Here is a 27,910-nt window from a genome sequence, read left to right on the forward strand (position 1 = left end):
GAAAGGTGGCATCTTTGGAGAAATACCTATAGAATGTGGTTTTTAAAAGTCACACTTTTCAGTGAGATGATTGTTCTTGAAAACTTCTAATAGTTTGTCATATAATGGAGAACACCTACTTTTTGCCAAGTATTGTGGCAGGCATTTAGTTGGATATATTGATGGTTTTCTGTGTTCTTATAATCACTGACAAATTATGATTTTTGCATTGCATTGTCTCCAGTGTGTTTATGTTTTCTTTTCAGCCTGGAATCTGAAATTTAATCTGGCTCATGAGTGTGGCTACTCCATTTCAGAATTAAATGAAGCTGACAGGAAAAAAGTAGAAGAGATCAAAGCAGAGTTGTTCAGTCATGGGAGAACAGCTGACTTGTCCAAGGTATAAAAGAAATCTAGCAATGAAGAGAAAATGTTATAAAAGGGTGGTGGAGTTTGTATCTCTTACTTGGGCATTGATGACACCAGCTGAGTCATTAATAGTCTTTGGCTAAAGTGTTAGGAGTCTTATTTCTTCAAAGTTCCTATTTAAGGATTAGACTCAGTAGATTTTGATTAATTGCACATTCATCTATTGAAAAAACTTACATCCTTAGGAAAATAAGAATAGATTTGCTTTATCATTCGTATTTTCTCTTGAGGGTAATAGCTTGAAGTGCAGATAAAGTCCGGCCATTTTCAGATGTGTATTATCTACTTAAGAACATAAAGCTATACTAGCTTATGTAAAAATGATTTTCATTTTAATAGTATGTATTTTCATCCAATTATGAATTATTTCATACACAGTAAAGAATATATATGAAATGTATATAAAGAATAAAAGAAAAATATGAATAATTCTTGTCTATGGGCTAACTAGCTTGATAAACGGAATGTTACCAAATACCATAGAAGTCCTGTGTGTCCCCTCCCCAGTAACGTCTGTTACTTCCTATCCTGACATGTATTGATTTTTCTCTTGCTGTTCAGTATGGTTTTGAATTCTTTAAATTTTTTTTTTTCAACATTTTTATTTATTTTTGGGACAGAGAGAGACAGAGCATGAACGGGGGAGGGGCAGAGAGAGAGGGAGACACAGAATCGGAAACAGGCTCCAGGCTCTGAGCCATCAGCCCAGAGCCTGACGCGGGGCTCGAACTCACGGACCGCGAGATCGTGACCTGGCTGAAGTCGGACGCTTAACCGACTGCGCCACCCAGGCGCCCCAGAATATGTTCAGTTTTGTAAGAAACCACCAAGCTGTATATAACTTTGAAAAAAAAATTTTTTTAATGTTTATTTATTTTTGAGAGAGAGAGACGCAGTGCGAGAAGGGAAGGGGCAGAGAGGGAGGGAGACACAGAATCCCAAGCAGGCTCCAGGCTCTGAGCTGTCAGCACAGAGCCCGATGCAGGCCTTGAACTCACGAACCGCAAGATTATGACCTGAGCCACCCAGGAGCCCCTAAACTGTATATAACTTTGTATGTCAACTATACTTCAGTTAACACACACACACACACACACACACACACACACACACTTAAATGGGAAAGAGAAAAAAAGAAACCACCAAACTGTCCCACAAAGTGGCTGTACCATTTTGTATTCCTGCCAACAATCAACAATGAATCAGAGTTCCTGTTGCTCCACATCCTTGTTAGCATTTGGTATTGTTAGTGTTCTGGATTTTGCCCATTCTCATAGGTGTATCCTACAACTTGCTATAATCACTGTATCTTATAACTTGCTATAATTGCTTATTAGTTCCAGGTGGTTTTTTTGTTGATTCTTTCAGATTTTCTACACAGATGATGAGGTCATTTACAAACAGTTTTATTTCTTCCTTCCCAATCTGTATACCTTTTATTTCCTTACTTGTTTTATTGCATTAGCTAGAAATTCCATTTTGATGTTGAAAAAGAGTGGAGAGACGGAATATTTTTAACTTGTTTTTGGTCTTTGTGGGAAAGCTTCTAGTTTCTTACCATGAAATACGAGGTTAGCTGTAGGTTTTCTGCCAATATGCTTTATCAAGTTGAGGAAATTTCCTTCTGTTCTAGTTTACTAATAGTTTTTATCATGAATGGGTGTTGGATTTTGTCAAATTCTTTTTGTACATCTATTGATATAGTAGTCATTTTTCTTTTTTAGCCTGTTGATGTAATCATATTAATTGATTTTTGAATGATAAACCAGTCTTGCATACCTGGGATAAATTCCACTTGGTCATGGTGTATAATTCTTTTCATACTTTGTTGTATTCTATCTGTTAATATTTTATTGAGGATATTTGCATTGATATTCATGAGAGATGAGTCTGTGTTTTGTTTTGTTTTTTTTCCCCTGTAGTGTCTTTGTCTGGTTGTGGTATTAGGGTAATGTTGGCCTCATAGAATGAATTGGGAAGTGTTTCTTCTGCTCCTGTCCTCTGAAAGAAATTATAAGGAATTGGTATAATTTTTTCCTTAAATGTTTGGTAGAGTTCACCACTGAACCCAGCTGGGCCTAGCCCTTTTCTCTTTTGGAAGATTATTATTGATTCAATGTCTTTAATAAATAGATGCCCACTCAGAATGTCTTTTTGTGTGAGTTTTGGCACTTTGTGTCTCTCAAGAAATTGGTCCATTCCATCTAGGTTGTCAAATCTATGGGTATGTGGTTGTTCATAGTATTCCTTTATTATCCTGTTAATGTCAGTGGGATTTGCAGTGATATCACCTCTTTCCTTTATGATTTTAGTAATTTGTGTCTTCTGTTTTTCTTTCTGGCTAGAAGCTTGTTGATTTTATTGGTCTTTCAAAGAAACAGCTTTTTGTTTTGTTCATTTTTCTGATTTTTCTGTTTGCAGTTTCATTGATTTCTGCTTTCTTATTCTTTTTCTGTTTAATTTGGACTTAATTTGCTATTCTTTTTCTAGTTTCCTAATTTAGAAATGTGGGTTATTGATTTTAGATCTGTCTTCTTTTTTAGTATATACATTTAATGCTAAAAATTTCCTTCTATTCTGTGCTTTCCCTGCATCCCACAGGTTTTCCTAAGTTGTGTTTTCATTTTGAGTTAGTATGTTTTTAAGTTTTAGGTTAATATGTTTTTAAATTTTTCTTGATTCATGCTTTATTTAGAAGTAGGCTGTTTAGGGGCGCCTGGGTGGCGCAGTCGGTTAAGCGTCCGACTTCAGCCAGGTCACGATCTCGCGGTCTGTGAGTTCGAGCCCCGCGTCAGGCTCTGGGCTGATGGCTCAGAGCCTGGAGCCTGTTTCCGATTCTGTGTCTCCCTCTCTCTCTGCCCCTCCCCCGTTCATGCTCTGTCTCTCTCTGTCCCAAAAATAAATAAACGTTGAAAAAAAAAAAAAAGTAGGCTGTTTAATTTCCATGTATTTAGGGATTTTCCTGTTACCTTTCTTGCTTTGATTTCTAATTTAATTCCATTGTGGTCTAAGAGCAGACTTTATATGATTTTTATTCTTTTAAATTTGTTAAGGTATGTTTTATGGCCCAGAATGTGGCCTGTCTTTGTGAATGTTCCATGTGAGCTTGAGAAATTGTGTACTCTGTTGTTTTTGGCTGAAGTAATCTACAAATATCTATTATACCCAGTTGATTTATGGTGTTGAGCTTAACTGTGTCCTCACTGATTTGCTGATAGATGTGTTCTTTTTTTTTTTTTTTTAAGTTTATTTTGAGAGAGAAAGAGAACATGCACACACATGTAAGCAGAGAGGGGCAGAGAGAGAGGAGAGAATCCCAAGCAGGCTCTGTGTTGTCAGGGCAGAGCCCAGTATGGGGTTCAGTCTCATGAATCATGAGATCATCATCTGAACTGAGATCAAGAATCAGATGCTCAACCAACTGAGCCACCCAGGCATCCCAACATCTGTTCATTTCTCATAGAGGATGTTGAAGTCTCCAACTATAATAATGGATTATATATTTCTATTTCTCCTTGCAGTTATGTCAGTTTTTGCCTTGTGTAGTCTAACACTCTGTTGTTTGGCACATATACATGAAAGATTGTTATGTCTTAGAGAATTTTCCCCTTTGTCATTATGTAATGCCCTTCTTTATCTGCGATAACTTTCTTTGCTTTGACGTCTGTTCTGTTTGAAATGAATACAGTATTCCTACTTTCTTTTGCTTTATTTTAGAATGGTATGTTTTTCTCCATCCATTTACTTTTAATCTAATTTGTCTTTATATTTAAAGTGGCTTTCCTATAGACAACATGTAACTGGATCTTGGTTTTTGATTCACTCTGACAATCTATGTCTTTTCATTAGTATATTTTCACTTGAAATAATTGATTTTCAAAGTGATTATTGGTATAGTTGGATTAATATCTACCATATTCACTACTGTTTTTTTATTTGTTGCCCTTGTTCTTCATTCCAATTTTTGTCTCCCAGTCTTTCTGCCTTTTGTGGTTTTAGTTGAGTGTTTTTATATCATTATATTTTCTCTCATTTCTTAGCATATTAGTTACACTTTATTTTTTTTGTGGTTGCCTTAGAATTTGTAAAATATTTACAACTAATCCAAATTTATTTTCACATAACACTATACCACTTCAGGTAGTGTGAGTACCTTCTAATAACAAAATACAGTTGATCCTTGAATAGTGCAGCGTTAGGGGAACCAACTCCCCACACAGTTGAAATTCTGCATATAACTTTGACTCCCCCAAAACTACTAGTAGCCTACTGTTTACCAGAAACCTTATAGATAACATGGTTAACATATTTTGTATGGTATGTGTTTTATGTACTGTGTTTTTACAAGAAATGTAATCTAGAGAAAAGATCATTGTTACCATCATAAGGAAAATACATTTACAGTATTGTACTGTATTTATCAAATAAAATCAGTGTGTAAGTGGACCCATGCAATTCAAGGGTTAAACGTATTCCTGATTTCTCCCTCTCGTCTCTTGTATCATGCTGTCATTCATTCATACATATATATACACACACATACACAGGCAACATTTTGAACAAACTATTATCTGTGAGATCAGTTAAGAATAAGAGAAAAGTGCATATGTGTGTTCTTAACTGTGTCTTACTCCTTCTTTGATGTTCTTCCCTTTATGTAGATCCAAGTTTCTGATTTGTATTTTTCTTTTTTCTAAAGTACTTCTGTTAACATCTGTTGCATGGCAGGTCTAATTTTTGTGTGTCTGGGAAAGCCTTTATTCCTCCTTCAGTTTCTTTTTCTTTTTGTTTTTCCTCAATTTTTAAATAGTCATTTATTTCCTAAATAACCCTTTGCTTTCTTTCTTTCTTTTTTTTTTTTTTTTGGTCTTTCCTATGTTAATATATTTTTTTTTAATATGAAATTTATTGTCAAATTGGTTTCCATGCAACACCCAGTGCTCGTCCCAACAGGTGCCTCCTTCAGTTTCAGGGATGACTTCATAGGGTATAGAATTCCAACTCTGTACTTTTTTTTCTTTAACACTTTAAATGTTTTATTCTTTTCTTGTTTGCATAATTTCCGAGGAGAAGTCAGATATAATTCTTTGTTCCTCTGTGGATAAGGTGGTTTTACCCTCTATCTTCTTTCAGTTTTTTTTATCTTTGATTTTCTGTACTTTGAAAATGTTTTACCTAGGTAATTTGGGGCGGCATTTTTCCTGCTTTGTGTTCTGTGAACTTCCTAGATCTGTACTTTGTTGCCTGACATTAATTGGGAGGAAATTTTTAGTCATTGTTATTTCTTTTTTTTTTTTTTTTTTTTAATTTTTTTTTTTTTCAACGTTTATTTATTTTTGGGACAGAGAGAGACAGAGCATGAACGGGGGAGGGGCAGAGAGAGAGGGAGACACAGAATCGGAAACAGGCTCCAGGCTCTGAGCCATCAGCCCAGAGCCTGACGCGGGGCTCGAACTCACAGACCGCGAGATCGTGACCTGGCTGAAGTCGGACGCTTAACCGACTGCGCCACCCAGGCGCCCCTAGTCATTGTTATTTCAAATACTTCTTCTGTCCCTTTCCTTTTTTTCCTTCTGTTATTTCCATTGCTCATATGTTATACCTGTGATAGTTGTCCCAGAGTCCTTTGATGTCCTATTGTGTTGTTTGTTTTTTAGTAAATTTTTTTAATGTTTTATTTTTGAGAGAGAGAGAGAGAGAGCGAGAATATGAATGAGTGGGGGAGGGTCAGAGAGAGAAGGAGACATAGAATCTGACACAGGTTCCAGGGTCCAAACTGTCAGCACAAAGCCTGATTTGGGCTCAAACTCAAGAGCCACATGATCATGACCTGAGCCAAAGTCGAATGCTTAACTGACTGAGCCACCCAGGCACCTATATTGTTTACTTTTTTGAGTCTTTGTTTTCTTTGCTTTTTAATTTTGGCAGTTTTTGTTGAGATATCCTTGTGCTCAGGATTCTTTCTTTAGCCATGTCTGGTCTAGTAATAAGCCCATCAAAGGCATTCTTCATTTCTGTTAAAGTGTTCAATCTCTAACATTTCTTTTTCATTCTTTCTTAGGATTTTCATCTCCTTGCTTCTTACATTGTCCTTGTGTTCTTGTGTATCCATCAGAGCTCTTAGCATATTATCATCATTGTTTTAAATTTCTGGTCTGATAATGCCAGCGTCCCGACATGTCTGGTTTTGATGCTTGCTTTTTCTTTTCAACTAGTTTTTTTGCTTTGTAGTGTGCTGTGTTGTGGGGCCTGTAGCTGGTGTATTACATTAAGAATATACAGATTATGACCTATGAATAAAGAGACATTAGCCATGCTCACAGGGCTGGCAGATAGCTTCCTCGGCATCCAAATTTCCACTTTGGGGAAGTGAAAAATCCCAGGGTCATTTTGATTGAAGATGCAGTTTTGGTACACTCACACAAAGGAAGTAAGGTCACAATATTTATTACTTACTGATCCCAGAAGCAGGGGTAGTGGTGGGTGGGTGTGGGTCAGGGCCAGGGCCGCTCAGTGATCTCTGAGGAAAAGGCAGTCCTCTGTCTCGGGTCATGAGCAAGCAGGAGATAGAGAACAGGGTGGCAAGCACCTATTTCCTATGAGGTGGTTGGGGCAGAGGTCACTAACTTTTCATGGGCTCAACTCTTAAGTAATTGTTTCATATAGATGCTTGAGGGAAACAAAGTGGGGACTTCTGGCGGGGAATCTCAAGTTCAGGTCCTTATCTAACTGTCCAGACTCTGGGTGTGAGCCGGGTTGTCATACTGTAAAATGCCTAGGCAGCAACTCAAAATAGCTTTTTTTCTCATCACAATTGACCCTGTGATGCCTAAGCATTAGTCTTTAGGGAAAACCATGGGCACTGTCCAGATGGTGGAGATGTTAAAAGCCACTGGCAGAGTTTTGGTCATCTAGCTCATGAAACATTTGAGCAAAGCAAAAATGCCGGTTAACAGTATCAGTAGACAAATGGTAATTTGAAATCCTGTCTGTAACCGTTCTCCCATTTGTCGGGGTCTGGTCAAGAAAATAAATCAAAGCCCATGGATAAGTTTAGGGTAAGTATTTGATTAAAAACTTGGGTAGGATTATGGAATACTTGTACCTGTTGGGCACCTTTTGTAAATTTGTCTAAATTTATCTGGAATTATTAATACATGTGCAGCAGGTGGTGCACTGTACAGTGTATACACCTTCCTTGACCAATAAGAAATTTAAAGCTAAATGCACATCCCAAACTCTGCACTAAAGAAGCATGTTGTTGTTGCATGAAGTGTAGGCTTTGGTGTAGCAGCCCAATGCATTCAGCCAGGGTGGCTGACAGATTGGTGTTTGCCTTAATGATTTGTTGTTGTGTGCCTAGTGGTGGTGTTTCCGCGAGGGATAGTAGCAGACCTATTTTCAGCATAATGAGGATGAATACTGAATGTTTTTGACATGAGAGGACAACGAGAGATGGTTTGGGGGTCCTATTTATTAGTTTGTAAGAATTGTCCCAAGGTGACTGAGGTACATTGGTATGAACACATAGGACTCCCTGGGGACCAGCAAAGAGGCAAATAAATGTGTTGGAGGTTGAGGGAAGAAATGCACGTATGGAGAACCATGTATGTGTGACAGCACCAGGGCACTGGACTTACAGTGGACACTCACTCTTTTATTGTGGAAGTTGGATCTCCCCCTGCATGACTGGGCTGCAAGGCCCAAGACTGTGGGGATTGTGCTCTTTGTGGCAAGGTATGTGTTGTATTCATTCTTGTGGTGTTGGTGCCTGTGCAGATATGGGGAATTACAAAGGGCACCTGTGGAGGCTCCTGCCAGGTGCTACATACTGTACTGCGAAGTGTCGTGCATGGGAGCAGTTGAGTGTGATAGAGAGTGGCCAGGCAAACTGCATACATGTGTGGGATGTCTTTTGTTGGGCACATGAGGGCAGGGGTCAGTAAATTAGTCGGCTAGGCTACTGGGGAAAAAGTCTTTGTTGAGTTCAGTAACATGCCAAGCAATTACACTGGCTCAAAAAACGAGCCCTGGTTTCTGCCCATGGAATAAAAACAGTAAGACTGTTGGAGAGCTCGAAGGGAGGGTTGTGGAAACCTGAGTGGTGATAGTGGGAAAGGGTCTCCTTGAGGTGGTGTAGGGAAGTGACCGTATGGCTCTGGTCCTGTGAGAGTGTGTGTGTGGGGGTGCTCTGGTGGTAGCATTTGCAGTCAGAGAGGGGTTCTTCCAACAGAAATTAAATTTCCTAACCCCCAGTAGGAAGCATAATGGGAACCAATCTAATGGGTGTGGTAAGGGCAAGAAACTAAGTGAAGTATTTAAAGGAGCCTCTCTGTAAGTTTATGAGACTTGATAGATACCTTGACCTTTCAAGGTTCAACTGAGGGCAGCCTGGCAGTTATAGTACTGCCTCACACCCAAGCAGCAAGCATTGTAGTAAGCAGGGGAGCCTTGAGGTAAACACATAAAATTTAAGTCTACAAAATACCACTCAAGGAGGACTTATCTTCCCAGTTGTCATCTCTGCTGTTGTGGAAGATTGTGGAGGTAGCATTTGGGATGAAGTTGTGTCCCGTGTCATCACGTACTAAGGTGTTGTTGTCTCTAGTGTTGTTTCAGTGGAGAGAGCCATCCCAGAGGAGGTTGATTGTTCCAGGTATCCACCCAGGAGGGGAATCGGGGCACACGGGAGTCTAACAGGGTCACATAGATTTGAGATGCCCTGATTAAGGTTTGCTTGCATCATCATGAGCAGTTACTGGTATCACAATTCTTAGTAGGCTTTGGGGGGTTCTTGGGGAAGTGTACCTCACAAATGATTAGGCAGTGCTCTCTGAGGCATAAGAGCTCTCCATCCATAAATAATAAAGGTGGGAGGCACATGTGTATCCTTGGTTTAAAGAAAATTTAGTTGTGTGCTTCTGACAGTTTAATGTTTAGCCCTGTATTACTAGAGATGAATCCGAACTGCATAAGCTTATCAGCCAGTTAGGGTTGAAATTAGGACAGTGTTAGGACTGGTGACCTTTAAGCATTTGTGCCTTTGGTGCTGTTTAAGATAGCAGGCTTCAACCTCCTAGCTCTTTCCCACGCTTGGTGGCGTTTCAGGTGCAGCCACTCTTGGGCCAACTCCAACACCTGTTGTCTTCCATCCTGGGGTGCAGTTGTGGATGAGTGCCATTCACTTCCAGCAGCTTTCTAGTGTTGCCTGTCTGGAATCAAGGAGAAGCCTCATGACCCACGTGGTACAAAAGGCATAGAGTAAGGCCAATAGTAGCAAGCATCTGCATTTTGCATTTTATAGTTTTGTCCTTCTGACTGCTTCCTGAGAATATTATGGGGCCCTTGTGGATCAGCAGCTCATCGCTAGCCTCCTCCAGAGGAGGGTAGGGCCAGGTGTTAGGATCGTATCACCTGGATGTCGTCTAATATTGCTACTGTCAACCAACTGGAGTGCCTCTTCCCCCACTTTGAGTGCCACGCCATTCCTTCAGTGGGCCCAGGTGCAATTACTTCTATTTCCTGTGGGGAGGTATGGTTAGGAGGAATGAACCATCTACTGAAGCCACTGTTTTTGGAATTTCAGTTGGAATTTGAATATCAAGTGGGTAAGTATGGTCTAGTGGCAACATACAACACACAGTCTGTGTTCTTCTGGGCCAGAACTGTCTGTGACCAGGGGAGGTAGCCATCTGTTCTCAGGTCACCAGTGAATACTGGATGGTGAGATGATTGGCATTTTAAATCTGTAGTGTTGGAGAAAATGAAAACAATATTGTTCTGTAAGATAAAGGTATCAGGTTACCCTGTGATGATAACCATAGGCATCATGGCCTGGTAAGCCTAGCTGGTATAAGGAGAGTGGTGTTCATATGTTCTAGAGTTTAAAATGTTTTAAAGTGCCTATAATAGCAAGGAAGTCCATTTAGGAGTCCATCTGCTGCCTTATAACTTAAGGAGCAAGGATTTTAAAAGACCTTTGTGGTGTCGAATAATGACAGAGGTCTGTAGCTGCTGTGGGAGATAAAAGTTTCATTAGATTCCCTGTTGGAAAGCCCAGTGCTATGTTGTATGGGCAGTAAAATGAGATCCTTGATCTGAGTCAGTGTTGTCTGGAGGGCTGAATGGGGGCAGGATAACTTAGAAAAGAAAGAGATTACATGCTCCATAGAGCTGTTCCTGGTGCCTGTAGCAAGCAGCAGGCTGGGAAAAGTATCTACACATGTCATAGCGAAGCGTGTAGTGCCTGCTGACAGAGAGCGTGGCCTGTGATACCTGTGAAATCACCCTGCTAACAGCTTAAAGAGGCTATCTCCTTGCAGAACTTAAGCATGGCAGAGCAGTTTTCAGTGTTTGGTTTGGGAGCATAATTCACAATTAAAAATAGTGTGTTTTGCATGGTGTTTTGCAGGGGCGGAGGGCCCAGGCCACGGTGGCAGCAGTTCCCTCATGACCCAAAGAGATACGGTACCATTCAGACAGAGAATAAGGAGTATGGAAGTGGTGACTAAGAAAGACTGGAATGGTTGACAGTGGGGAAACTTGTTTTGTGGTAGTGGGTGGAACTGACAGAATTGTTGGTAAAAAGTCAGTGGTTGAGAGCCTCAAACCAGTGGTTCACCTGGGTTTGATCAACGGCATGTGCCTTGGAGTTAGATGACTCTGGTGTGGTAGTATTTATATGTGCTGAAACATGGGTAACCTTCATTGTGACTGATGCTAGGGCATTGACCCTCCAAATCTGGGGCATCCCAAATGAGACAGCCTTGAATGTGAAAATCACCTGTTGCCATTGGTCCAACCAAACTGCTAGCCTACTAGCAACTGCCCATTATTCAGTGAAAATATGGACAAGAGACTTGTCTGGGTAACTGTATGGCCATTTGTACCACCACAAGCTCCGTAAGCTAGCCAACCTTCACTTGCCATATTTGATAAGCACGGTACCACTGGCAGGGTGATACACTGCTACTCTTCCAACAGGCTCCATGACATACGGTGGTGGCGCTGTCACCCATGAAGAACACAGACTCCCATTCTCATTCCATCAGCTCTTCCCAGAGGCTGCCTCACATCACCAGAAGCTTAGTCAGTGGGAGCACTGTTACCAGTTCCTCAAGGTCCATGGGCAGTAGGCTGAGGATCCAGGAAGCCACATCCTCCTGTAATGTGGAAAGATTTGCCACGTCAGATTTTGCCCATTGTAGAAGCTACCGTTTCTATTTTAGCAAAGAGGCATCTGTGACCATGTGGGTCATTATGGGCATCCCTTATGCATGATGTAATAGAAATGTGGGGTACACAGGAGAACAGGGTCTTCCTGTCGAGTTGGCTCTGTAACAAAGCCCAATAAGCAGTCAGAATTGATGTTCTAAGGGGTGTAGCAGGCAGTTATGGAGGGCAGCCATCTGGTTTGGAAGCCAAAAGCAACCAGGAAAAGTTGTGTTTAGTCCATAGACTCCAGGATGCATAGTACATGCTGACTGTTGCCTCAACCTGGAAGGAAGAGCCAGGGGGAACCAGGAGTAGGACTTGACGAATGACCTTTGTGTCAATTGTGAAGTTTGTTGTAGGGTTTCTCCCTGATAAAATGTAGAGGATTTGTGTGTGGCTGCATAAATGGTGCTAAGTGTGGTGGATAAGTGTGATATGTGAGCTTCCAAAATGTGAAGAAAGCTAAGTCATGTTGGGCTTGCCATAGCAGGGTAGGAGGCTGAATCGTTAACACTTGATGTTTAACCACAAGTGGAATTCTTGGCCTTTAAGAGGCCAATTAATGCCAAGAAATTTAACAGTTGTGGCTAGCCCTTGAATTTTATGTGGTGCGGCAGCCCGACCTCCATGTTGGAGGTGGGTTACCAGCTGTTTTAGGACCTTGTGCACCACGTCCTCCAAGGAATCCCAGATTAGAATGTCATCAATATAGTGCCAGACAGTTCAAGGGGACACTGTAAGGGCATCCAGGCATTGCTGGCAAAGATTGTATGTAATGGTTGGGCTGTTAAGATAGCTCATAGGCAGCGGTGTAAAGGTATATTGGGTGCCTGTGGCTGGGATTTCTCAGTGATCGATACTAAATAAAACATATTTAGATGCCTCTGTTTTGGGTTAGGGCTAACTCTCTAAGCTTAACACTCTAACTACTGACACAGTAGACCAGCAGCTGGCCTTCCCTATGGGCACGAACGTAGAGGAGTTCTCCTTGGCTCCCAGGTCCTGATAGCCTGTACTTTCATTCCTGTTTGGGGGAAAAGAGGCAGAATCCTACCTTCCTGGTTAGCTCACCTTGGCTCAGTGCTGGGACTTTGCATGTGATTATAACAAATCACCCCCAGACCTGACACCCAGTGGAGTCTTCTTTAGAGATTAATGGGAAACTTATCGCCTCAGACTAGTGCCTGCTAGTTGGTCTCTGCAGGAGAGTCTGACCTTTTATAGCACTGACCATTTAGGGGGAGGATTCACAGCAATACCCAGCAGTGGCATAAAGCAGTGCCACAGACCACCAGCAAGCAGTTAGTTGTTCCTTGCCAGAGAGACTGAGTAGTTTGGGAGAGGAAGTTAGTGACCAAGTCTCAGCTAAAAGGCTCTATATGGGAGTATAGATTGTACCCACAATTCCATCCTGGTTGCCAGTTGTAGCTGGTGTATTAAATTAAGAATATGCAGATTATGACCTGCCAGAGGAGGAGGGACAAGCCACCAATATAGGGCGGCAGGCATCCTGAACTCCCACTTTGGGGAAATGAAAATCCCAGGGTCATTTTGATTGCATATGGCAGTTTTACACTCACACAAAAGAAGGAAGATTACAAGATTTATTACTTAGAGATCCCAGAAGTGGGGGTGAGGATGGGGAAGGCACTCAGTGGGCTGGGGGGAAGGGCATTCCTCCATCCTGAATCATGAGTGAGCAGGAGATAGACAGGAGGGTAGTAGACACCTATTATGTATAAGGTAGTTGGAGCAGAGATCACTAACTTTTCATGAGCTCAACTATAAGTGGTTATTATAAAAGATGTCTGAGGGAAACACAGTGGTGACTTTTGGTGGAGAATCCTAAAGCTCAAGTCCTTGTTTGACTGTCCAGACTCTGGGCATGAGCAAGGTTGTTCTACTGTAAAATGCCTAGGCAGCAAGTCAAAATAGCTGTTTTCTCATCATATATGTCTTGTACTTTTTTCTTCATAGGTAGACATAATGTATCAGGTAAAAGGAACTGTTGTAAGTAGACCTTTAGTAATGCGTGGTAAGGCACGTGGAAAGGGTAAGCATTCTGTAGTTCTATGATGAGATTCAGTCTTTTAGTGAGCCTCTACTTCTGAACTGTGATTTAAACATTTCTCAGCTTTTTTTTTTTTTTTTTTTTTAATTCCTCTTATGTAGTACAGAATGGCCAGAGTGGTGTGGAGGGTGTATTCCTCTTCTCCCATGTGGAATACTTGAGCTTACTAGACCTGGGGATTTTCTTTTCACCCATGTCAGTTAGGCTCTGATGATACCAGCAGATTAAGCTCTGGTTCATTCTTCTGAGTGCAGGCCTTGTGAAGAACAGAATGGTCTGGCATATTTCAGAATGGTTCCTTTTCTCTTCTCGAAAAAAGGCAGGGATTTTTCTCCAATATTTGTTGTGAGAACCTGGTCAGTCTCCTGGCGGTAACACTCACAAAAGTGTTAAGGTATCTCTGTGCCTGGTTTCCCCTGGAGTTTTTAACTCTCAGACTTGTCCACACTGAGCCTCCAGCAATTCATCCATCAGCTGTTCAGGTTTTCCTACCCCACCACTGGTTCCCACAGTGGTTTCTGCTCAGTGGTCTCTACTTCTGTAAGCCTGGACTCCCTGTATTTGCCTGTTTTCCTGGGGGCAGTGGTTTTTCTTATGTCAGTACTTTCCTTATGGATCCAAGAAGAGTTGTTTGTTTTTCAGTCTGTTGTTGGGACACAGTGGTGACTTTTAAGATTCTTACACTTGGAACCAAAAACCAGAAGACCCTGAGATAACCTTCTATCAACCTTTTGGTATATTTATAACAAAAAGTTGGGGAAAACCATACCAGATTCATGCGTTTAAATGGGTGAGTCTTTGAAACTATCAAATAATGGGCAGTTCCCATTCTCTAATGCATAAAAGAAAATAAAAATTTTGCAGTTTACTTGAGAATACTGATACTTGGGAATGTTGACACAAAAATTTCAGACTCCTCAAAAAAGAAAATTATGAAAGAGTCTAGGACAGCAGTTGTAATGTCTCTTCTTTTGTTTCCAATCTTATTTACTTGAGTTTTCTCTTTTTTTCTGTAGTGTAGCTAAAGGTTTGTTAATTTTTTTTTATCTTTTCAAATAGCCAACTGTTAGTTTCATTGATTTTTTTTCTTTTGTTTTTGTGCTATTTGATTTATTTCTGCTCTAATTTTTATTAGTTTCATCCTTCTGCTAACTTTGGGATTTGTTTTTTTTTTCCTAGTTTCTTGCACAAATTTAGGTTCTTTATTTGATAAAGAATAAATTCTTTATTTTTTTAAATATAGTCTTTTATAACTATAAACTTTCCTTTTAGTAATCCCATTCGTTTTAGTGTGTTGTGTTTTTGTTACTTGTCTCAAGATATTTTCTAATTTCTCTTTTGATTTCTTCTTTGACCCATTGAGTGTGCAGGAGTACATTGTTTAATTTCTACATATTTGTAAACTTTCTGGTTTTCCTTCTCTCATTGAGTTCTGGTTTCATTCCATTGTGGTCAGAAAAGATACTTGGTATGATATTAGTCTTCTTGAATTAGTTAAACCTTGTTAATTTGACCACATGTGTCATCTATCCTGAGGAATGTTCCATGTGCACTTGAGAAGTCGGTATATTTTGCTGCTATTGGGTTTAGTTATCTATACATGTCTATTAGGATCATTTAGTCTATGATATTGTTCAAGTCCTTTGTTTCTTTATTGAGTTTTCTGTCTGGATGTTCTGTCCATTATTAAAAGTGGGGTACTGAAGCTTGCTACTATTTTTACTACTATGTAATTCTTAACCTCAATTCTTAAAATCTTTGCTTTATATATTTAGGTGCCCTGTTGCTGGGTATATGTACATAATTTTTATTTTTTCTGCATGAATTGACCCTTTTGTCATTATATAATGACCTTCTTTGTCTCTTATGACCATTTTTGACTTAAACTCTGTTTTGTCTGATGTTAGCATAGTTTCAATTATGTAAGATGAACAAGTTCTACAGATCTAGTTTACAACATAGTGCCTATAGTTAACAATACTCTGTTGCACACTTAAAAAAGGGATGTACTTTTGTCAAGAGGGTACATCTCATATACCACAATAAAAAATGTATATATAAAAAAGAATTTTGTGTGAAAAATATAGATGTAAAAATGTTTAAAATAAGTATTAATATCTGGTTCAGTATCGTGTTTTTTAAAATAGCATATCATGAGCAAGTAGGACTTAATCTAGCAAAGCAGTATTAGGTAATTTATAAACATATGTTTACATTAGTAGGAAAATCACAATTATTTCATAGGCTCCAAATAGGTATTTGGGAATAAAAGTAAAAAGTGAAAATCTGTTCCCAATTAAAAATATTTCTGTAAATTAGAGTAGAAGAACAATGCCTCAATATGATGAAGAATATGTATTTGAAATTAGCAGTTGGCATAATCAAAGGTCAAATACTTTTTTATGCACATGAAACATTTGTGAGTGATGTTACCAAAAATGGTGAACTAGGGAACTTTAGGGCTCCATTCCTGCACAGAAAAGTGTAATAGGCTAGGAACATTTGTCAGAGTCAACTTTTGCAGAACTCTTGACTCTAGTCAAAATTTTAGAAGTAAACCAGGAACAATTACTGAAGTAAAGAGCTGTTGCACTTCAGTACGAGAGTGCTGTGATATCTTAAATTGCCCACCTGCCATCCCTCAATTTAGGGTAGCTTTTAGTGTGGGTTAGTATTTACAAAGGACACAATACAAACCTTTCTCTTTCTTTCTTTTTTTTTAATTTTTATTTTTGAGAGAGAGAGAGAGCAAGTGAGTGGGGGAGAGGGGGAGAGGGAGGGGGCAGAGGGAGAGAGGGAGAGAATCCCAAGCAGGCTCCATGCTCAGCATGGAGCCCGACACAGGGCTTGGTCCCACGACCCTGGTATCATGACCTGAACCACAATCAAGAGTCGGATGCTCAAATGACTGAACCACCCAGGTGCCCCATACAAACCTTTTTCTTTTTTATTTTTTTTTTTATGTTTTTATTTATTTATGAGACAGAGAGCATGAGCAGGGGAGGGGCAGAGAGAGAGGGAGGCACAGAATCGAAGCAGGCTCCAGGCTCCGAGCTGTCAGCACAGAGCCCGACGTGGGGCTTGAACCACGAACCGTGAGATCATGACCTGAGCCGAAGTCGGACGCTTAACCGACTGAGCCACCCAGGCGCCCCCAAACCTTTTTCTTAGAAAATTATTGTGAAGTGTTTTAACCTGCCTGTCTCCCTGAAGGACCTCATTAAGAGCTTTCACAGGGCAGAGGCAGCTTCTCTGTCGATGTTTGTCAAAAACATCTGATGTCTGAGTATTGGCTGTAGCATCCTGGGCCTAGGGATATCTGGGTAAATAATAAGGCACACTGAAAAGCTTGGGAAGGAAGTACTTGACAAAGGGGAATACTTGTCGGGGGGGGGGGGGGAAGGACTTTTAAAGGCTCCCACTTATTTTGGGGAATTGAAAAGGCCATGTGTATGCCCAGGGCTGGACTCATTCTCAGAAAGGGCCTAAGAAGACCCTAAACTTTAATTTTTAGCTAACCTTTCGGGCTTTGTGTTGTGCAAGAGAGAATTGGAGTGTGAAGCAGCATTGTAAATAACATGGCTAAGTATTGAAAACGTGCCCTAACATGGAGAAAATCAGAAAAGACTAGTAGAGGTTTTTCTCTCTTTCAGTTTTTTATTTTGAAGTCCAATTTATACTTTTCCTTTATTGCTTGTGCTTTTGGTGTCTTATTAAGAAATCATGGCATAACTCAGAACTACAAAGATTTGTTGTTTTCTTCAAAGATACTTAGTTTTAGTTCTTATATTTAGATCTCTGATATCTTTTGAGGCAATATAAAATTTATCTTTGAAACTTCTGGTAATATATATAATACAAAATTTGCCATCTTAACTATTTTTAAGTGTGCAGTTGTGTTAGTAATAGTCACACTGTGGTACAACTAATCTCCAGAACTCTTCTTGTAAAACTGAAATTATATCCATTAAACCATAGCTCCTCATTCCCTTTTCTCCTCACCCGCTGGCAACCACCATTCTAATTTCTGTCTCCATGAATTTGACTCCTTTAGGTATCTCATAGAAGTGTGATCATACAGTATTTGTTTGTGACTGGCTTATATCACTTAGCATTATATTGTCAAGCAAGGTTCATCCATGTTGTAGCATGTGTGAGTTTCTTTTTGAAGGCTGAATAATATTCCATTATATGGCTATACCACATTTTGTTTATCCATTTATCATCCATCAATGGACACTTGAGTTGCTTCCACCTTTTGGTTTTTATGAATAGTGCTGCTGTGAATATGAGTGTACAAATATCTCCTTGAGACCCTGCATTTTAATTTTTTTGGGTATAGACCCAGAAGTAGAATTGCTGGGTCATATGGTCATTCTATTTTTAAGTTTTTGTGGAACTGTCATATTGTTTATCCACAGCAGCTACACCATTTTACATTCCCACCACCAGTGCATAAAGATCCTTGTTTTTCCACATCTTCTCCAACCCGTTAGTTTTGTTTTGTTTTGTTTTGTTTCCTACAGGTGTAAAGTGATATCTCATTGCTTTTGATTTGCATTTCTCTGATGATTAATTATGTTCAGCGTATTTTCATGTACTTGTTGGCCAGTTGTATATCTTCTTTGGAACATTGTCTGTTCAAGATGTTTGCCCATTTTTGAAATGGCTTTTTTTCTTTTTGAGTTGGAAGAGTTCTTTATATATTCTAGATGTTAACCCCTTATCAGATACATGATTTGAAAATATTTTATTCCATTTTGTAGGTTGCTATCTTATTATGTTGATTGTATACTTTGATGCACAAAAGTTTTAAATTTAATATACATTTTATGTTTTATATAATTTATATAGTTTATATAATTATATATTTATATTTTTATATATACAATTTATATACTTTTACTTGTGCTGCCTGTAGCTGTAGAGACTATTTTTTGGAGACCATTTTTATGTATGGAAGTGAAAAGACTATTATTTTCCCATGAATTTTCTTGGCCCCTTTGTTGAAGATCAGTTCACCATAAATATTAGTGTCTTTTTATGGACTACCAGTTCTTTTCCCTTGATCTCTATCCTGTGCCAGTACTACCCTGTTTTGCTTACTCTACCTGTATAGTAAGTTTGAAATCAGAAAATGAGTCCTCCTACTTTGCTCATCATTTTCAAGATTGGTTTGGCTACTAATGGAGTGTTCCGTAAAATTGTAATGTATGGATTGTTGGGAGGAAGGAATGAATATCTTTTGGTAAGTAAAAATCTAATCATGCTCAGTTTTAAGAGGCTGGACCAAATTTGTGTTTCTCAGAAGCTTAGAAAAATTTATTTCCTAATGATATGTCAGGTGGTGTCAGGGTTATAAGAAGCCATGGAATAGAAATAGCATTTTTAAAGTGTTAGTTTTGTCCAGTGGTGTTTAATTAATTTATGGGCATTTAAAAAAATTGAACATTCTATTTTGAAATAATTGTTGATTCACATGTAATAGTAAGAAATAATACAAAAATAATGCTTTTACCCTTTACCCAGTTTCCACCAATGGTAACATCTTGCATATCTGTAATAATACATCACAACTAGATACTTAGTCAAGATACTTAACATTTACATCACCACAAGGGTCCCTTACATTGCCCTGTAATAGCTACATCCACTTCTCTCTTGCCCTCACCCCTTCCCTAACCCCTAGCAATCATTAATCTGGTTGCCATTTCTATAATTTTGTCACTTCAACAGTGTCATATAAATGAAATCACACAGTATGCAACCATTTAGTATTGGCTTTTTTCACTCAGCATAATTCTCTGGAGAATATCCAGGTTGTTGTGTTTATCAATAATCTGTTCCTTTTTATTAATGTGTAGTATTCCATGATATGGATGTACCACAGTTTGTTTAAATATTTACCTATTGAATGGTATCTTGGTTGTTTTCCACTTGTTGGCTCTTACAAATAAAGCTACGTAAACGTTCATGTGCAGGTTTTTAGTGAAAATAAATCTTTGTGGAATAAATGCCCAGAAGAGCTATTGCTGGGTCATATGGTAGTTATATAATATATATTCAGTTTTTTGAGAAACTGCCAGACCATGTCCCAGGGTGTTTGTATTCCCAACAGTATGTGTGAATAGTATGTGATACCTTATTTGAGTATAGTTGACACAATGCTATATTAGTTAAAGGTGTACAACATAGTGATTTAACAAGTTTAAATGTTATGCTATGCTCATCACAAGTATAGCTACCATCTGTCACCATATGTTATTACAGTGTCATTGACTATATTCCATATGCTGTACCTTTTATTCTTGTGACTTAATTCATTCCATAACTGGAAGCTAGTATCTCCTACCCCTCTTCATTCTGGCAACTATGAGTTTGTTCTCTGTGTTTATATGTCTGACTGCTTTTTGTTTATTCATTAATTTGTTTATTTTTAGATTCCACATGTGAGTGAAACCATATGGTATTTATCTTTTTCAGCCTGACTTATTTCAGTTAGCATAATACCCTCTTGGTCTGTCCATGTTGTAAAGAATGGCATGATCTTGTCCATTTTTGTGGCTGCCTAGTACTCGACTGTGGGTGTGTGTACACACACTACTTCTTCCTTATCCACTCGTCTGTCAATGGATTTTTAGGTTGCTTGCATATCTGGGCTGTTGTAAATACTGCAGTAAACATAGGGGTGCCTATATCTTTCCAAATTAGTGTTTCTATATTCTTTGGGTAAAGATTCAGTAGTGGAGTTATGGCTCATATGGTAATTCTATTCTTAATTTTTTTAAAAAAAAATTTTTTTTTTTCAACGTTTATTTATTTTTGGGACAGAGAGAGACAGAGCATGAACGGGGGAGGGGCAGAGAGAGAGGGAGACACAGAATCGGAAACAGGCTCCAGGCTCTGAGCCATCAGCCCAGAGCCTGACGCGGGGCTCGAACTCCCGGACCGTGAGATCGTGACCTGGCTGAAGTCGGATGCCCAACCGACTGCGCCACCCAGGCGCCCCTATTCTTAATTTTTTAAGGAACCTCTATACTCTTTTCTACAGTGGCTGCACCAATTTGCGTTCCCACCAGTAGTTCCCTTTTCTCCACATCCTTGCCAACATTTGTTGTTTCTTGTGTTTTTGATTTTAGCCATTCTGACAGGTATCTAGTGATATCTCCGTATGGTTTAAATGTGCATTTTCCTGATGATTAATGATGGTGAGTATCTTTTCATGTGTTTGCTGGCCATTTGTATGTCTTCTGTGGAAAAAAATGGCTATTTAAGTCCTCTGCCTATTTTTTAATTGTATTATTTGTTTTTTGTGTTGAATTGTATGTGTTCTTTATATTTTTTGGATATTAACCCCTTATCAGCTATGTCATTTGCAACTATCTTCTCCTATTCAGTCGGTGGTTTTATTTGTTTTGTTGATGGTTTCCTTAGCTGTGTAAAATCTATATTTTGGTGTCATCTCAATAGTTTAATTTTGCTTTTATTTCCCTTGCCAGAGGAGACATATCTAGAAAAATGTTTCTATGGCCAGTGTCAAAGAAATTACTGCCTATGTTTTCTTCTAGGAATTTTATGGTTGTAGGTCTAACAATTAGGTCTTTAATCCATTTTGAGTTTATCTTTGTGAATGGTATGAGAGTGTTTCAGTTTGATTTTTTTGCCTGTGGCTGTCCAGTTTTTCCAACATCAGTTGTTGAAGAAATTGTCTTTTCTCCATTGGATAGTCTGGCCTTCTTTGTTATAGATTAATTGACCTTGAAAGCACAGATTTATTTCTGGACTCTATTCTGTTCTATTTATCTGTGTGTGTCTTTTTTGTGCCAGTACCACACTGTTTTGATTAGCATAGCTTTGCACTATATCTTGAGATCTGGGATTGTGATACCTCCAGCTTTGTTCTTTTTCAAGATTGATTTGGCTATTTGGGGTCTTTTGTGGTTATATACAAATTTTAGGATTGTTGTAGTTCTATGAAAAATGTTATTGGTATTTTGATAGGGATTGCATTAAATCTGTAAATTGCTTTGGGTAATATGGACATTTTAACAGTATTGGTACGTCTGATCTATGAATATGGAATACCTTTCCATTTGTGTCATCTTCACTTTCTTTCAGTGTTTTTATAGCTTTTAGAATTTGGGTCTTGGGTAAGCAGAGAAGTAGGGGGACTGGGATGTTCCTTCTCCCTCAAACACAACTGTATTGAGGTCAGAACACTTGGAACACCCAGGAAATCAATCTTGGGAGTGACAAAAATCTCCACAGGTGGAGGGAGACAGCTGGGTGGGACAGACGTGCATGTAGAATTGGGGGTGACAAAACAGCATAGGCATGGAGAGGAAGGAACACCTTCTATGGAGAGACAAAAGGAAGAGAAAGACAGAGAGGCTGAGGATTGTGGTGTTGTGTTCGTACAAGAGAAAAACCTCTCTGGACCATGGACTGGGGAAAGAGAAATATGGAGAGTCCCAGTTTCTACTTTGCAAACAGTCTTAGGAATTGAAGATTGGAGCTTTCAAAAGTGCACGAATTTCTCTGGACTGAAGCCGCTGCCTAGTGGGGAGGGAGGCAGCCCTAGGGCGTGGTAGTGATCTCAGGGGCACACTGGGAGAGAACAGTCCCCTTCCTTGAGTACTGTGTGAAGAGGGTTTATTGCCTCCACAACGGGCACCAGCCAAAAGCCCTTTATCAGCAAGGTGGAGTGCCACTACAGCAGAACAGAATGCATGTGGTTCAGGGCCCCTTAAAACATTGGGTTTTGAATCCCAGCTGGGTGCCTAGGAGGCACGGGAGAACAGTGGAGGTGGGACCCACTTATACCAAACTGTGCCTCTCTGTGCCTGCTAACTGCTTATCTACCTGACACTGAATAAACCAGATGGCCTCTCCTCCTGACCAGCACAGCCACTGGTCCCAGGCACCAACAGACAACTCTCCTGTGGTTTTGTATGTTAGTCATTCTCTTTTTTTTCCCCTCTTCTTCTTTTTATTTCTACCATCTTCTTTTTTTTCCTTTGGAAACAGGCTCATAGTTTCTGATTTGATTTTATATATTTTCTTTCTTTCTTTCTTTCTTTCTTTCTTTCTTTCTTTCTTTCTTTCTTTCTCCTTCTTTCTTTCTTTCTTTCTTTTTTCTTTCTTTCTTTCTCTGTTTAATCAAGCATTTTTTACTCTATTCTTTTTACACCTTTTCTGTATCTCCTTCTTTATTTTCCTCTCTCTCTCTGGATTAAGCCTTATAGTTTCTTTGATTCTCTGCTTGTCTTTTTTTTTTTTTTTTTTTTACCCTTTCATTTTTTTCTTTGTATGGGATCAGGTTCTTTGCCCTTTTCTTTTTTTCAAAGTTACTTCAACAAACAAATCAAAACACACCTGATTGAAGGTCCAAATGATCCACTACTATGAGCAAGGAGGGGCTTTGTAGAGGACTGACCAGTGGGATAGAGCAGCCAGAAATGCAGCAATAGAGGGCATTCAACATGCTCCAAAAACACGTGCTGAAATGTCAGGGCCTTTTTAATATAGTAGTACTCACAGGTGCAGGACATGTAACAAAGTATTAAAGCACGTAAAAGACAGAAGCCTAGCCAAAATGATGAAATGGAAAAATTCTCCTCAAAAGAAATTTTGGGAAGAAATGACAGAATTGCTCCCAAAAGATATAAACACTATATCTGAATGAGAATTTAGAATAACAGTCATAAGACTAATAGCTGGGCTTGACAAAAGCATAGAAGAGAATCTATTGCTACAGAGATCAAAGACCTAAAACATAGTCATGAGGAATTAAATGTTATAAATGAGATGCACAATAAACTAGATACAGCGACAGCAAGGATGGAAGAAGCAGAGGAGAGAATTGGTGAAATAGAAGATAAAATTATAGAAAACAATGAAGCTGAAAAAAAGAGGGAAAGGAAATTACTAGATCACAAGGAGAATTAGAGACTTAAGTGATTCAATGAAATGAAATAATATTTGTATCATAGGAGTTCCAGAAAAAGAAGAGAGAAAGGGGCAGAAGCTTTTATTTGAACAAATAATAGCTGAGAACTTAACTTCCCTGATCTGGCAAAGGAAATAGGCATCCAAGTCTAAGAGGCACAGACAGTTCCCTTCAAAATCAACAGGAACAGGTCAACACCATGACATATCATAGTGAAACTGGCAAAATACAAAGATAAAGAGAGAATTCTGAAAGCAGCTTCAGGACAAATATGGTCCTTAACCTACAAGGGTAGTCACGTAAGGGTAGTAGCAGACCTGTCCACTGAAACTTGGCAGGCCAGAAGAGAGTGGTAGGAAATATTCAATGTGATGAATAGGAAAAATATGCAGTGAAGACTCTTTTATTCAGCAAGGCTGTCATTCAGAAAAGAAGGAGAGATAAAGGCTTTCCCAGACAGACAAAACCTAAAAGAGTTCATGACCACTAAACCAGCCCTGCAGGAGATCCTGAGAGGGACTCTTTGAGTGGAAAGCAGCAAAGACTGCAAAGGACCAGACTCATCACCACAAGTACAAAACCTACAGATAACACAATGACACTAAATTCATATCTTTTGATAATTACTCTGAATGTAAATGGACTAAATACCCCAACCAAAAGATGTAGGGCATCAGAATGGATAAAAAAAAACAACAACAAGATCCATCTCTATGCTGCCTACAAGAGACTCATTTTAGACTTGAGGACACCTGGGAATTGAAAGTGAGGGGGTGGAGAACCATCTATCATGCTAATAGATGTCAAAACCAGAGTAGCCATACTTATATCAGACAAACTAGATTTTGAGCCAAAGACTGTAACAAGAGATGATGAAGGGCATTACATCATAATTAAGGGGTCTATCAAGAAGAGCTAACAATTATAAATGCTTATGTCCCCAGTGTGGGAGCATCCAAATATATAAATCAGTTAATCACAAACATAAATATATAGATAGTACTGTGACTGCAGGGACTTTAATATTCCACTTACAGCAATGGACAGATCATCTAGGCAAAAAATCAATAAGGAAACAGTGGCTCTGAATGACACATTGGGCCTGATGGATTTATCAGATATATTCAGAACTTTTCATCCAAAAGCAGCAGAATACACATTCTTCTCTATTGCACATGGAACATTCTCCAAAACAGATCACATGCTGAGTCACCAAACAGCCCTCAACAAATATAAAAGGATTGAGATCATACCATGCATATTTTCAGATCACAATGCTATGAAACTTGAAATCAACCACAAGAAAAAATTTGGAAAGCCCCAAAATACATGGAGATTAAAGAACATCTTACTGAAGAATGAACTGGGTAACCAGGAAATTAAAGAAGAAATTTAAAAATATATGGAAATAAATGAAAATGAAAACACGACAGTCCAAATCCTTTTGGGGTGTAGCAAAGGCAGTCCTAATAGGAAAATACATTGCAGTTCAGGCCTATCTCAAGAAGCAAGAAAGGTCCCAAATACACAACCTAACTTCACACCTAAAGGAACTAGAAAGGCAGCAACAAAGCCCGAAGCCGGCAGAAGAAATAATAAGGATTAGAGCAGAAATAAATAATACAGAATCCAAAACGGTAGTAGAACAGATCAATGAGTCTAAGAGCTGGTTTTTTGAAAGAATAGACAAAATTGATAAACCCCTAGCCAGACTTCTCAAAAAGAAAATAGAGAGGACCCAAATAGATAAAATCATAAACGAAAGAGGAGAGATCACAGCAACACCAGAGAAATACAAACAATTATTAGAGACACTATGAAAAATTTTATGCCAACAAACTGGGCAATTTGGAGGAAATGGACAAATTCCTAGACAGTCACACATTACCAAAGTGGGAAGAAATAGAAAATTTGACTAGACCCATACTCAGTGAAGAAATTGAATTGGTTATCAAAAATCTCCCAACAAATAAGAGTCTTGGACCAGATGGCTTCCCAGGGGAATTCCAACAGACATTTAAAGCAGAGTTAATACCTATTCTTCTCAAGCTGTTCCAAAAATTAGAAATGGAAGGGAAGCTTCTGGACTCATTCTATGAAGCCAGCATTACCTTGATTCCCAAACCAAAGACCCCACTAAAAAGGTGAATTACAGGCCAATATCCCTGGTGAACGTGGATGTAAAAATTCTCAAAAGATACTAGCAAATCAAATTCAACGGTATATTAAAATTATTCACCATCAAGTGGGATTCATTCCTGGGCTGCAAGGCTGGGTTCAGTATTCACAAATCAATCAATGTGATACATTACATTAATAGAAGAAAGGATAAGAACCATATGATATTGTCAATAGATGCAGAAAAGGCATTTGACAAAATACAGCATCCTTTCTTAATAAAAACCCTCAAGAAAGTTGCATAGAAGGAACATATATGAAAGGCCCACAGCTAATATCCTCAATGGGAAAAAACTGATAGTTTTCCCTGTGAGATCAACAACACAACAGGGATGTCCACTTTCGCCGCTGTTGTTCAACGCAGTGTTGGAAGTCCTAGCCAATTAGGCAACAAACAAAAGGCATCCAAATTGGCGAAGAAGAAGTGAAACTTTCACTCTTTGCCGGTTACATGATATTCTACATGAAAACCTGAAAGACTCCACCAAAAAACTGCTAAAGCTGATACATAAATTCAGCAAAGTCACAGGTTATAAAATCAATGTACAGAAATTGGTTGCATTTCTGTACGCCAATAATGAAGCAACAGAAAGAGATATCAAAGAATCGATCCCATTTGCAATTGCACCAAGAGCCATAAGATACCTAGGAATAAACCTAACTAAAGAGGTAAGAGATCTGTACACTGAAAAGAATACAAAGATTATGAAAGAAATTGAAGAAGCCACAAAGAAATGGAAAAACATTCCATGCTTATGGATTAGAAGAACAAATATTGTTGAATTGTCTATACTATCCAAAGCAATCTACGTGTTCAGTGCAATCCCAATCAAAATAGTACCAGCATTCTTCACAGAGCTAGAACAAACAATTCTAAAATTTGTATGGAACCAGAAAAGACCCTGCATAGCCAAAATAATGTTGAAAAAGCAAAGCAAAGCTGGAGGCATCACAGCCCCAGACTTTAGCCTATATTACAAAGTTGTAATCAAGACAGTATGCTTTGGGCACAAAAACAGACACATAGACCAATGCAATAGAATAGAAAACCCAGAAATGGACCTATAAGTGTATGGCCAACTAATCTTCAACAAAGCAGGAAAGAGTATCCGGTGGAAAAAAAGACAGTCTCTTTAGCAAATGATGTTGGGAGAACTGGACAGTAACATGCAGAAGAATGAAACTGGACCATTTTATTACAGCATATATAAAAATTAACTCAAAATGGACAAAAGACTTAAATGTGAGACAGGAAACCGTCAAAATCCTACAGAAGAAAACAGGCAGCAACCTCTTTGACCTAGGTTGCAGCAACTTCTTACTTGACATGTCTCCGAAGGCAAGGGAAAGAAAAGCAAAAATGAACGATTGGGACTCTGTCAAGATAAAAAGCTTCTGCACAGGGAAGGAAACAGCAACACTAAAAGGCAACCTGTGGAATGGGAGAAGATACTTGCAAATGACATATTGGATAAAGGTTTAGTATCAGAAATCTATAAAGAACTTACAAACACGACACCTGAAAAACTATCCAGTAATGAAAAGGGCAGAACACATGAATAGACACATTTCCAAAGATATCCAGATAGCAAACAGACACATGAAAAGATGCTCAACATCACTCATCATCAGGAAAATAGAAATCAAAACCACCCTGAGATACCACCTCACACCAGTCAGAGTGGCTAAAATTAACAACTCAGGAAACCACAGATGTTGGCAAGGATGTAGGGAAAGGGAAGCACTTTTGCACTGTTAGTGGGAATGGAAACTGGTGCTGCCACTCTGGAAGACACTTTGGAGGTTCTTCAAAAAATTACGACTAGAATTATCCTATGACCCAGCAGAGTATGCAGGAGTGCTGATTCAAAAGGGCATGCACACCAATGTTTACAGCAGCGCTATCAGCAATATTCAAATTATGGAAAGAGCCCAAATGTCCATCAACTAATGAATAGATTAAGATGATCTGGCGTACACACACACACACACACACACACACACACACACACACACACAATGGAATACTACTCAGTGATGAAAAAGAATGAAATCTTACCATTTGCAACAACATGGATGGAAGTGGAGGG

General features: G+C 39.0%; 1 protein-coding gene and 1 long non-coding RNA gene across 5 annotated transcripts in view; both read left to right on the forward strand.

Annotated features, from left to right (window-relative positions):
• The window catches only part of ALMS1 (ALMS1 centrosome and basal body associated protein), a 225,545-nt gene that overhangs the window by 67,686 nt on the left and 129,949 nt on the right, over positions 1–27,910 (forward strand). For all 4 annotated transcript variants that reach the window (XM_030310857.1, XM_030310858.1, XM_030310860.1 and 1 more), the window contains one exon: positions 246–379. In XM_030310857.1, coding sequence (XP_030166717.1) covers positions 246–379 — 134 coding nt within the window. The remainder of the gene's footprint in view (positions 1–245; positions 380–27,910) is intronic.
• On the forward strand, positions 3,760–15,689 carry LOC115510720. The gene is made up of 4 exons (XR_003967819.1): positions 3,760–3,770; positions 7,733–7,738; positions 10,196–10,201; positions 15,606–15,689. It is a non-coding gene; the product is annotated as an uncharacterized LOC115510720 (long non-coding RNA).

This window comes from Lynx canadensis, chromosome A3 (genome assembly GCF_007474595.2).
Source record: "Lynx canadensis isolate LIC74 chromosome A3, mLynCan4.pri.v2, whole genome shotgun sequence".
NCBI lineage: Eukaryota > Metazoa > Chordata > Mammalia > Carnivora > Felidae > Lynx > Lynx canadensis.